This window comes from Pygoscelis adeliae, unplaced genomic scaffold, assembly GCF_000699105.1.
Source record: "Pygoscelis adeliae isolate BGI_AS28 unplaced genomic scaffold, ASM69910v1 Scaffold34, whole genome shotgun sequence".
In the NCBI taxonomy this organism is placed as follows: Eukaryota; Metazoa; Chordata; class Aves; order Sphenisciformes; family Spheniscidae; genus Pygoscelis; species Pygoscelis adeliae.
Genome location: NW_008824658.1, coordinates 1,542,098 through 1,554,904, shown reverse-complemented (window position 1 = coordinate 1,554,904; position 12,807 = coordinate 1,542,098). Strand labels below are relative to the sequence as shown.

The following is a 12,807-nucleotide window of genomic DNA, read 5'->3' as shown; positions in this document are numbered from 1 at the left end:
GGGCGGGAGGAACCGCCTGGTCCCGCGGCGCCCTCGGAGGCTTCCGAGGCGGGAGCGGGGTACAGCGGTGCGCTGCGCGGCGAGCAGTTATTTAGAAGGGAGCGTTATTTGTGCGCGGGGGGATCGGCCTTCACCGGCCTTCATTGTGCGAGTCGGTGTGCGGAGCTGCGAGCTTTGTTCTCGGCTTTACAGACAGGCTCTGGGGTTTTTTCATCTGCTGGGGTTTTTTTGTGGGTTTTTCTTTTTTTGAGGGGGGTGAGGGTTAGGTGTGAGACGACCCAGAGCCTGGCACGTAGCTGAGATAGCCCCTTTCAGCAGTTAGTTGTAGCTGTAGATTGAGGCAGTAATACTGGGTGCTTACATAGTGAGGTCGTCCGTACCGGTGTATCAGGTCGTAGGTGTCTCCCTTGCTCTAACTTTTTAGATGAAGGGAGTCATAATTCGAGCAGAAGGAGGGCATGTATCTTACCCTGACTTACCGCATGACCTTGGCTGGATCCGAGGTTAAGCCAAGATTTAAATGCGAAGTAGTGCTTGTATGAAGACTTCCCAGCCTCTTGTAAGGCCCTAGATATACTTGCTGGAGGAAAACCAGAGAAAATGCTTCCATACATTTTTCAGGTACATTTTAGTCTTGATCTGGATGATCTAATCTGTTACTAATTCTTAATGGGCTTACCTAGTGACCCTTTATGTTAAGAGTTGCATGTATATAGTAGGTATTCTTTACAAAGAAAATGGTATTTTTTTGTTCTCACAATTGGTTGAAAGCAGCATTTGCAGCAAGCCGCCATGTTTCCAGTGTATGCTATTTTTGTCTAGCCTGTGCTTTCACAGCCAGGACTGACAGCTTTAGGAAATGTGGACGCTGCTATCAAGCTCTGAAAGCTAATGCTTCCAGGTGCCATAAATCAAACGTGGTGTGTGTTGGATTGTTTTTAGCTAACAAGACTTTTTAGACTGGTGTCATAAAGAGAAGGGAGTGCAGAGGCTGACAGGCAAAAACTGCATTTCAAACCTTTTCTGAAATCTTCTCTTTGACCAAGTTTTCACTTTTCTTATTCTCTCTCTCTGTAAAGAATAAGCCTAATGATTTTGCTAAAAAGATAGTTCTGTGATACTTCCGTGATACTTCCGTGATACTGGTGGTAGGATGTTCACATCCTGTGAACTGAGCTCACCTTTTCCTGGGGTGTTTCAGTCAGTATACTTCATGTTGTGAAGTTGTGAGTGTAGCTTTAAAAAAAAAAAAAAAGCTTAGTGGATGGAACATACAGCTAAATTGAACGCTAGCTGTAAGTATTTACATGCTTAAGGTCTTATATCCTAATAGTCACAGAGCATCTTTGTGATGAAGATCTCCCAACTTTTTTGATAGCATCACATGTTCCAGGGACTAGTTTGCCTGAAAGGCAGTGTTAAAACATGCTAGAAAGTGTAATTGTACAAAATTTGTTAGAAAAAGAATCAAATCAACATTGGAACCTTTGCAAATGTGTATCTTATTTTTAAGTGTAAATCTTCTTTTAAAATCTTCTTTTTAAAAGGATCTTGTATACATCGGGTGCTAAATAGTGGTCTCCAGTTCTTGATGTGTGCGAATTGGGCAACTACCTTTTTTTTGCTAGGTTGTATTCTTTTAAGTGTGAACTCCTTAAGTTGAAGGCTGGAAAACACAAAGCTAAGGTAGAAGGCCTGGTGGACAAGATGTCCTTTGTGTATGTGGGTCAAGTGTAAACATCAGGATTTTCTGTAGGGATTCTTTGCATTTGCAGTCGAAGAAGCAACAAAAACATTCATGACTTGTTTGTACTGTAGTTATGAGACCACTGCTCTACTGTTCATTTTGTTGCTGGCACAACAGCATCAATAGAGTTCACAACAGATGATACTCGAAGTTTGAACATCTTAATTCTAAATATGAAATCTTTATGCACCTAATGAAACAGCCAGCTCTTTGTTGGTTCAGAAAGTTAGTGTTTTCTTTTTTGCCTTGCAAATTGTAAAGTGAACATATACAGAGGAACACTTTTTAATGAAAGTAAATTAAAGCAAAGATGGTGTTACTGTAAGTGCATATTGATACTTCTGTTCATAACAGTAGTACCTGTTGAGAGAGCACTCAAAGGTTAGCATAAATGGCTTGTTTGAGGAGTTAGAAAACATTTGAATTGATTATTCTAGTTTTTAGTACTAGAAACTGGGCCTTTTTGTCCAGCTAAGTAACATGATGAAGAATCAAAGAGGAAATCAAAGTAGAACAGGGCTCTGGGAGTGCTAGTTGTGATGCTGGCTGTAGTCTGCTGTACTTGAAACAAACCAAAGGTGAAAGTGATAGTTTTGTCTAGAAGACTCGATACTTTTTTTTACAGGTGCCTATGTAAAATCTCCAGAGTTGAAGTGCTTATTAACTTCTTGCTGAAACTGCTAATAGACTTGATAATCTTCAGCTATCTCGTTGAGTAATTAAAAAAAAAAAAAAAGAAAAAAAACTTAAAGCCTGATCTTCAGCTACTCCAAAAGAATCCCTTAAACTTCTAAAACTTTGCAGGCAGTGAATATTATACTGGTCTGAGCTCCTAGTTTTGCTATATTAAGTCTGGACCTCTTCCAGAATGACATAGCTGGTGGAGTACTGCTTTCAGAGCTAGAAGATTGTGAGCTGTCAGTTACGTACAAATAATCTGTTATGAACCTGATTCCTTGCTGAGGCAAATATGAAATACTGCATTCTAAAATGCTGGTGGCCATCTTCCATTTTTCTTGTGCATTGCCCTGTACGGTTTCTCATTTCACTTAGGACTGCTATTAGGCTGACTTTGTTTTTAAGTTTCTAACAATGTAACAGTGCCATGATGGACCACTCTTAAGCGCTAGGATCCAGGTTAAGAGTCTTCTGTGGCTAAAATGGGTAGAGGTGAGAGTTGACTCTCTTTACAGGTATCTGTTGCTTGACATGCAGAAAATATTTTGTTAAATCTTAATCCTGATGATTTTAATCACAGTGGGAGCGAGCTTGAATTTCACTGTAATGTCTGTGTAGCGACGTGTTCTAATCTGTTCTTCTGACTGCTTATGTGTAACTCTTGCTTTTTACTTTAAGAAGCTGCGGTGGAGCCAAATGGAAAAATTGCAGACCTAAGAGAAGACGACTGGACCTGCTGCCAACTTCATCGAGTTGTTGGAGCAGCTCTTGAATGTCAAAACAAAACCTGTTCTAATGGCAAAATCATAGGGTCTGAGTAGCTACTTTATCATGAAGCAGTCTGGAGAGCCATATAGGCATAAAGCTGACTTATTTTTCACTAAAAAAATGAGTAAACAAACCATTCAGACTAGCACTATCCTACTACCCTTTAGGATGAAATTTGCATAGTTAAAAATGTAATTTACAGAAAAACATTACTTCTAATTGTAGGGTAAACAAGGTTGGAATAGGTCCAGTTAGAAATGAGAAAGCCCTTCACCCAGGTATAGGAGAAAGTCTGATTTATGATTATTAAAAAACGTGTAGGAATATTTCTGTGAATTCTCAAGGCTTTGAGTTTTGAGAGAAAGATTTTCAAGAGGAGTTAGCTTTGTACTTCTGCCAAATCACAAGGGCCAGGTTTTTTTCTGTAATGCTAAATGCAACATAGTGCTCTTTTTGTGATGATATGAAGTGTTACTAGTTCAGGGCAGATCACCTTAGCTTTAATGTTACAGCAGGTCCCTCTACAGCAGCCTTGCTTAACTTTTTTTTCAGTGGCAAGATTATTTCCAGCTTTTCTCTCTCAAACTGAAGCAGGATATGAGCAGCTCCCAGAACTGTTCTAGTATAAAAAGGAGAGGGGATGAGGCATGTTCCATTCATTTTAGAGCTGTTTACCTAACATACCTGGTTACAGCTTCTCAGCAATTGAGAACTATACTGCTGGAAATGCACAAAGGAATTAAAAGGAATTCGTGCATGTACAGACTATTGTGACTGTCTTGGGGGCAGCTGTTGTTGGAGGGTGATCAAATTGTCTATATGTGCTTTAAAAATAAAAATATTGACTGACCTGTATGGGAAGACCTATTGCAAGTGAAGTTGTCTCATGAAAAATCCCCAAATAGTGATTGAGCTTCAGGTTGTACTTCTGAGACTGTGTACCAGTCTGTTTTTAATGGCAGAGTCCTGCCACAGGAGGAATTTAGCAAAGCAGCTATCAACCCAGGGCTCCCTTCTTGCCTTTTGGGCATCCAAAAGTACCAGAGATTAAGATGTCTAATTTGGTGCTTCATTTTTTTTGTTTGTTTGTTTTCAGGCAATAAAGCTTAGGTAGTAGCAACGTCTATTTGTGTGTTTAGTTCTAGAGCTTCCACCTTGCCTACTCTGTATCTCCTTTGTGTAATGAGTAGGAAACTTCTGGTAACTTGTTGAGAGATGCAAAGCCATATTGGGACATCTGAGAACAGAAGACAAACACTTCACTTTCCCTATCATAATTCTATAGTGTAAATTATTGAAACAAAAGTAAGTAATAAACTGCTTGTGAAACTCAGTGTGCTGATCTGTTTGTAACATAAGAAATAACTTAGGTACGTATCTTCTAAGTTTGAGTAGTTTTCTCCGGTGACACGGTAGAGCAGAACTTTCCGAAAAGTAATGCTGAATGCCTTAGCTGCAGTCTAAAGGGGAACTCCAGATATTTGGCTGCTGAAAGGTGACCCTTGCTGGGTCATGGGCATAGGGCAGCTGTTACAAATATTAACTTACAATAAAACCTGTTTCTTGCTGCTAATTGTAAGCAAGGACTCAAATGCTTATGCTGCTTCTGCAGAAATGCTATCCTCCCTCTCTTTGTATCACTAGTTTTTGTGTTGCTGAATAGAAGTGATGATTGTGTGATACAAAGTAGAAATTTGGAAACCAGTTGAGACAGCTTTAAAAAGGAAGAAAAAAAAAAAAACCCAAACCCTGACAAAAAAAACCCTAAACCCACACCAAAACAGACCTGGCACTTAGGGAAGGCAAAGTGTTTTGAGGGAAGAATCCAAGAAAGACAGTTGGTGAGAAACTCTTGTGATACCACTTACCTTTAATACAATACCAAGCTTTTAAGATTCTTTTTTTCTCCCATTTTAAATGGGACCTAATTTGCTGTTTGTCTTTGGACAGTAGGTGGACCTTCATGCTCCTAACTACAGGAATAGTATCTAGTATCTTTTTCCTTCTCCAGATGAACATTCGTTACTGTACCGGTATAGATGCTGGTCTCAACTAGCTTAACTTACGCTTTAGGTAGTTGTCTTTGTATTTTGTTTCTCTGCTTTTAAGCTTAATGCTCTAGAAATTGTATTTCTCTGAAATGGTCACTGTTCTTTTAGATTCTGAATAATAGCACTAGAAATCTTCCCTTCGTCTTTCTTGCTTGACAGAGCTGAACAATACAAGAAACACTGGATTTTGTCTACAAACTGGCAGACTCCATCATATCCATCAACTTGTGGATCACGCTTAGGTTTGTTAGCAAAAACACAGGCGGACTTCTAGAATGACAGCTCTTCTGCAGCAATTCATGGTTTGTTTATTTGTATTCTATAGCGTTTAAAGGGCTGTGCGTTGCTGCTGAGTAAGGCTTCCATCTGCTGCTGGCAAGCAGAGGGGTTTTTCACTACTAGCATGGGCAGTGTTGAATGTAATTCTGAATAACTTTTTAATCTTGTACTGAAAATGTTTTTCTTGTGCTTAAATTTGGATTGATTGCTTGGGTACTTTGATTAGAAAAATAGTTAAGCTTCTAATTTGATTTTTCTTATCCATATGTTAGTGTAATGTCTAGCTTTTCATCAGTATGTCTCAGAGCTTCAGAAAGGGGTTCAGGTATTGCTCTGCCTTTCTGCAGCATCAGGATAATTAAGCACAGAGAAAACTGTTTGCCCAAGGATGCAGCATTCTGGTTGCTGCATGATTTTTTTTTTAGGATCCAGCTCCTTTTAACACCTCAAGTACCCAATGAACTTAGGCACTGCCTGTCTTTGTAGGTTGTGTGGCTGTCATACAGTAGACACTAGTTGCTGTAAGTGAATGGAGAAACAGCAGTGCTAAAATGTGGATCTGGATCCTCAAACTTATTAGGTGTTGGTTTTAAAGATTATTAATAAAGGCTTCTCTGTCTGCATGATATATCTAGCACTTCACACTGCTGCTTCTGGAAGTTCCTAGTGAATATGTGTATCTTATGGACTGTCTTAACGTTTCCAGAAGATACTAGTAGGAGTTGAATGCTGGTAACCTCACAACTTGTTCCAATTTGATCTTTAAATATTTCATTATTCATTGGATAAGTTATCCCATTGCTCAGCTTTCAGGCTCTGGCTTACAAGTGTTTTGCCTCCTGTGAAATAGTGCTACCTTTAAGATAACTTCTTTCAAAACAAACAGAATACTTTCCCTCTGAATTTGTCAAAAATACAGATGAGTTGAACTGGTTGCAGGCAGCTGTCTGTAATGGCTTCTGTATAAAATACAGGCTGTATTGCTGTGACGCTGTTCCCTGTGACATTGTCTACTTCTGCGTCCAGTGGGAGGCGAGTAATGAGACCCACTTTTTAAAGGAGATTAGTGTTTTGAGACTTCAGTTGCCCACCTATTTGAGGTGCTTTTTCAGGACTCATAATTCAGGCTCAGGGTCAACAACTAGGTTTTGGGGTTTTTTTTGTTTCCCTCAGGTAGTTAAAGCTGTATTAAAATAAGAAGGGTATCTCGCATGTCAGTGTATCTGGTATCTTGTAGTGTTTTAAATATGCATTTTGTTGAAAAGGTTTACATTACTCTTCCTACTTGAGAGCAAGCTGGTGTAATGATATAAATCCCCAGTTGAGACGGGCGCTGGAATTTGCTGAGTGATGCAAGTTTAGCTTGTTTGTGTTTCATTGTTCTCTGTAACGTTTTGTGTCACAGTTCACACAGGTACCAGCTTCTCTTTTTGCTTAGTCAGCAGCACTAGCAGATAACTAGTCATGTAAAATCTATGGAGAGTTGGAATTAACTGGAATTGATTTGCTTTTGTTGTTCAGCTTTTAATCTATATCATGCCTGTTGGAGGCATATTAGGAGTTTTATTAATAATTTTTTTGTACTGGGTATTTTTTTTCTTGTCCAAAGCAGCAGTAGTAACTGCTTCTAGTGCTGGTTGCTCCATATAGATAAATGGTTTGTGGCTTTGAACATGTTCACCTGTTGCTAAGCAACTTGGAGAAATCCCAAGTGACACTTAATTATGCAATCCTATTAACTATTGACCAGACCTTTAATGCCCAGCAAAATTGCTGTTTGCCAGCTTTGTAGCACGATGGGCTTAGATATGGACACCTCTTTTCCATGTGAGCTTCTCTGGATGCTTCTTAAGTTTTCAAAAAGCCTTTTTATGTTAAGGAATTGATTGATATCAAAATGAGGGAGTAGAGTTGTGTAAAAGTTTGACTTTCTGGTTTAGAGGGGGAAAATATCTTTATCTGGGTAACGCATCAATCATACCATCAGAGTTGCTTTTGTATAGTTAGAGGTAAAGTTGTAGAAATGAAAGATCTGAATTATATTTCACAGAAGCTGGTTTAGTTGTTGGAAACAGTGTAACAGCTCTGCGAGAATATCTTAGTCAGTTAAACCTGCAATTAAAAGGATGGGGGGGCAAACATGACTGTTTTGGTACTCCCTAAACTCTAGCAATTTGTAGAGATGGGCAGGAATGTAATATCAAATGAGTCATCTTATAGCACACAAATAGCCAGAAGAGAAAGTGTGAACTGCTATAGGGTTTTCCCTGTATCTGCTGTGTAATATTCCAGTCAAACAGAACTATAATGCATTGTAGTAACTTTGGATTTTTTTGAGACTGTTTCATATATTGAAATGCAAGTCAAAAATATGGAAATTAAGGTGGCATAGAACAGAGGCATAAGGTAATGTTAAAAACAAACCGTGGCCTGTTTAGAATATGCTTCAATGTAAATTTTAACTTGTCTTTGTGTTAGTACTGACATTTTTCTTGACAGAAGATGTTTAAAATTGCCGCACGCTTTAGGAAGTGAAGTTTGGGATTTTCTGACTTGCAAGTTTTATTTCAACGGAGTCTGGTCCTCTGGCTTGTTACATCAGGCTAAGTGGGTTGTGCAGTCACTCGTTGTCCTGAGAGCCTGACCATTATATGAGGTACGTTAGAGAGATTTTTTTACGTGTGGGAAGTCTAGCAGAAACAAGATTCAGACTAAACTCCTTGTCTGATTAAAAAAAAATAAAAAAATTGAGTTGAGACAGCAATGGTTAGTTCACTTTCACTGTGTAGCAATTTGATGAGAAAATACTAACCAATGCTAGCTGTTAGGTGTTCTTTGAGTCTATTATTTTTCTGAATGCTAATAGGTTTTGTGGACCTAAATCTAAATTTGCTAATACAGAATTTACATAAATGGCTCTAATTTACATAACCGTACTTTAGAAATTCAGTGCCTAGCACTGATTTTCTGCCAAGTAGGAGCATTGTAACAGATGGCGGAATTTTCCACCAGCCAGGTGATAACCACTGTAAAGGAGGTATTTGTCTTCCCGTAAGTCTCTTGGCTTAAGGAGAGGGCTCAGTTATGTTGCAGACTGTTCTAGTATATTTGTTATAATTTGAATAATTCAATTACATATATGGAGTAATATGAATGAATGTTTATGAATGAATCTTAAATCATCTGATTTTCAGCTTTTCCTGTCAATTTTCACCCTTTCATCATTATCTCAATCGACGTGAAAATGTGTGGATAAGCTTCTATCAGGAGTAACGTAGTGACAGTTCAAGCATTTGGTACTATTATGCTCTGTGCAGTAGAATGCAGTATAAAATATTTGCAGTTATTCTTAGGTCAAGGAATAGTGGAGTAATGAATTGCTCATGAGTGGTAGGGAGCAAATAATCTCTCTGGAGATGCTTGGCTTCTATCATTCAGGTTGTGGTGGCTGGAGAACAAGAACAGATGGCAGCTGGCAGTGTAGCAGCAGGTGCAGCAGGAGTAAAAACAGATTGTTGTCATCCTCTGATTAGGTCATGTAAAGGTTTTTCCCCATTTCTTTTCAGATGTGCTTAATAAGAACTGGGCACTCTGCTATTCCTCGTTCCATGTTAAGAGTTAGTTCTCAGATTTTTTTTTCCCACCCTTAGCAGTAGGGAAGTCCTTTGATTTTTTTTTTTAGTGTGTAAATATGACAGACATAATCAGCACAAGCCACTTCACTTTCAGTATGTCTTCAGTGCAGCATTGGGACAGCTCAGAACAGCATTGAAAATGACGTGCTAGTGGGTTAATACAGGTGAGGACTCTCGCTGAAGAAGAGAAATCTGAGAGAGCTTTTGGTGCATGAGCTGTTGAAGTTTGAGTGCTACAGGTAATGGTTTACCGTTATGTGAGGATGTCAAGCTTTGTCCATTCATATTCTAGAAACAATTGAAAATAATTCTCAAGAGCCTGATTCAGCACTTAATGGAATTGAGTAGAAAACCTGCCTATTGACATCTGTAGGAATAAGCTTGAATTCCAGGGGAAACTAGGCTTTACAAAGAAACTCAATGCTCCCCCTGCACCTTCCCCACCCTCTCCCTGCCAAAAAAAAAACCCCAGAAAAAGAAGAGTGAACAAGCAACATGTGTATGCTCTTTTATATAGAGCTCTTGTCATACTCCAGAGAGTGATCTTAGGGGATGTGGTAGGACTGCCTTTCTAACTGTAAACTTGCAGTAGAGGCAAGTTTTTAAACTGTTGTGGAGCAATTAAGTCTTGCATTGTCAGTTAAGCTGACTGGATCTAAAAGTGCAGGTCTTGTCTGTCTGCCATTTCTACTCCCACTGCTTTAGGGTTGTCCTGCCCCTTGTAATGATAGAGCTTCACAAGTGCTTGACAGGAAACAAAGTTAAATGAGGAAATCAGCAGTGGTTCCCACAATTTAGCCTTACTTTACCTGTGGTGTTTTTTTCTTATTGTCTGATAATATTTTGTGGGGATCTAATTTAACAAGCACTAGAAGGCAAACAAGTTCATATCTTTGAGGTTTTTGTGACTTCAGACTGTGCTTGGTCTTGGACATCTGTATCCATACAATATTACGCTTACAATTTGAAGGCTTCTTCAAAGCCACAGATAACTGGGAGCTTCCTAAAATGGAAACGGTCTGCAGAATCTGAGCGCTTCCTGCGCGCCAGACCCAGCCATGGAGTATCACTTTCTTTCTGCACGGTTAGCTCTTGCAAATATCCTCGAACAACTGAAAGCTTCTGAATGTGTTGAAAAGCCTTTTTCAGTTCTAAGTCATGTTTGGTCTTATCCTTTCTGCACGTTATCATATAAGTAACACTTCCTTGTATGGTGGTGATACACTTCCTACTGAAAGAGCAGGTGCTCATGTGTATGCATCCTCTGGAGCCTGTCTGATCTTTCTCCCCTGTATTTAAACTTACAAAAAGTGCATTTAAAAAAATAGAATGGGTATTTCATTTTATTTTTAAACTTACAAAGTGAAAAATGTGTGTGTTAAAAGCAGAGCAAAGCACATCAATGTATGCAAAACTATAGCAATTTTTGTTGTTATATTAATAGCATTCTAGTTATATATTCTGTTTTGAACCTTAAACTGCATACCTCCCAGGGTAGGAATTTGTGTACTGTGTCTCCGACTAAGTTGAATGCAGTGCATGCTGACCACTGCTGGGAGTTCGGGTGTGATCGCATCCTCAAATATATTATCTGTATGTTCTGCCAGTATGGATAAACATTGCCTTGTGTCTTTTGATTAGAGTATGTTGGGTGTTAGACCACAGTTTGAGATATAAGGAATTTGCCAGGTTGATTTGGACTTAGCTTTATCCAAAATAGCAGCTTCCATGTTGTTTTTGGTATGTTCTTCACTTTGGGGTTTGAAGCTTCTGTTTTGCATTCCTGGTACATCCAGCAGTGTGGTTGTAACTTCCTTTGCAGGCCTATATATGGTGTGAATTTGAAACTGTCACTGTAATAACACTAACCTGGTAGATCACCTCTGTCTCTTGAAGCTATAGTCTGTTGTCAGTTCTTAGCATTTAAGGGACTGTTTCTCTGAAATGCAACAAATGTAATGAAAGTGTCAAACAAGATCCTTGCATGAGCTGGGACAAGGCTTAGAACAAGTATATGGGAGAGGCAGTCTGTTTTTCTTCCCTGCCCTGCTTTGTTCAGATGGTAGTCGTGGGCAACTGTTTACCCAGGATACAGGATGCTGTTACGTATAGTGACAAGAGAAAGCTTGTCCTAACATAGCTGCCTAGGCATGAACTTTGCAGACTCCATCTGGATTAGTCTGTGCTAGAGGACCACTTAGTTTGACTTCCTTTTTTCAGTTGATGCTGCCACTTCTTGGAGCTACTTACAGTTGTGCAGTCTTAAATAAAAGCAGATAAGTAATGACTCCTGAATCGCTTTTTAGAGTGCTCAAGTTAGTAGTGTATTGGTTTTGATTTGCGTGACACACCTGAAGTATGTGCATACTGGATTTGCATACCATGTGTTTGGGAAAGCTGTGTAGGGGAAGGGATTGGGGGTCAGTAATGGGGAGAAAGTTCTTTCAGCTGTTACATGTCTTTCAGTGCCCTTTTGGATAACATCTGTTTGACTCACTGCAGACAGGACTTTCGCTAGCTCTTTGCTGTCAGCACTACAGGGCCTGAATAGTTGCAGGAAAATTAGCTATCACATATAGTCTATGATACATCAACAGCAAAACTGTCCACTAAGCACCCATTCTGCTACCTGTTGGTAGGAGTATAAGCAGAAGATCTACTTTTGTTTCTGTATTAGGTAGCAAGAATATGCTCTGGTATCAGTGTTTTTCCCTACCAGTTTGAACTTATTTTGTATGAGTTTGAACAGTGTGTATGAGTATTTGAAAGAAAGGAAACACAGGAATGTGCTTTGGTTTTGACTGACCTGGACTGAAGATACCCATATTGTGTAATCTACCTGCAAAGACTTTCTTTTTGTAACTTACAAATCCATGGAAATTAGGTAGAAGGTACCTGGATCGATTTGTCCCTGGGCCTAGGTATGGGTCGTACTGTTTATTTAACTGGTCTTCTGGATTTAAGTGAGATGTGACTTGCTGAGCTTGGTGGAAGCAAGAGAAGAGCAGCATGCATTTGTCTGTAGCATAGTAATTTTAATATAATCCACTATTTCTCTGCAGTGCTTGTTACAAGCAAGGAGTGCTGTGCTGCTGATAAAAATAGATTGGACTTGTTCTGATCTTTTAAAAATGCCCTTAATACAGTAGCACAGGCTTTGCCTTAGAACATCTGACTTTTAATTCTGATTGTGAAGTCAAGTGGGGTAAGTAGAACTTGGATCAACTGTAAATGACTTAGCCACTTAGCAAATCCTCTTGAAGAACCATACTTGCTTGCCACCTGCTTTTTACTGAGGGTATGTAGGATGATTAAATGCTGGCACGTTATGAGGTAATCTCCCTCGCCCATGCAGCCTCTCCCACTGCTGGTTTGGTACCCAGCGGTTCTCTTGTCAGCACCAAAGACTGATGACTCTGAAAACGTATCGGTTAAACTGCTTACTGTGGTAAAACAGCTAATGGGTTTTGGTGCGTGCTTTCCACTGTGATTATGTGGCTTATGCTATCAGTGAACAGCAATGTGAAATGCTCATGTTTTATGGAGCTTTTGATTTTTTCCATAGTTTTCAGTTGACCAAAGAAATGGTGATGGAGAAGCCAAGTCCCCTGCTGGTCGGGCGGGAATTCGTGAGGCAGTACTATACTCT

General features: G+C 39.4%; 2 protein-coding genes across 3 annotated transcripts in view; one reads left to right on the top strand and one right to left on the bottom strand.

Annotated features, from left to right (window-relative positions):
- ATOX1 (antioxidant 1 copper chaperone) overlaps positions 1-484 on the bottom strand; it is a 9,170-nt gene extending 8,686 nt beyond the window's left edge. The window contains exon 1 of the mRNA XM_009322739.1: positions 480-484. Coding sequence (XP_009321014.1) covers positions 480-484 — 5 coding nt within the window. The remainder of the gene's footprint in view (positions 1-479) is intronic.
- A 12,258-nt stretch (positions 485-12,742) lies between these two features.
- The window catches only part of G3BP1 (GTPase activating protein (SH3 domain) binding protein 1), a 9,976-nt gene continuing 9,911 nt past the window's right edge, over positions 12,743-12,807 (top strand). For both annotated transcript variants that reach the window (XM_009322631.1, XM_009322630.1), the window contains exon 1: positions 12,743-12,807. This exon is cut by the window's right edge and continues 57 nt beyond it. In XM_009322631.1, the coding sequence (XP_009320906.1) occupies positions 12,743-12,807 (65 nt within the window).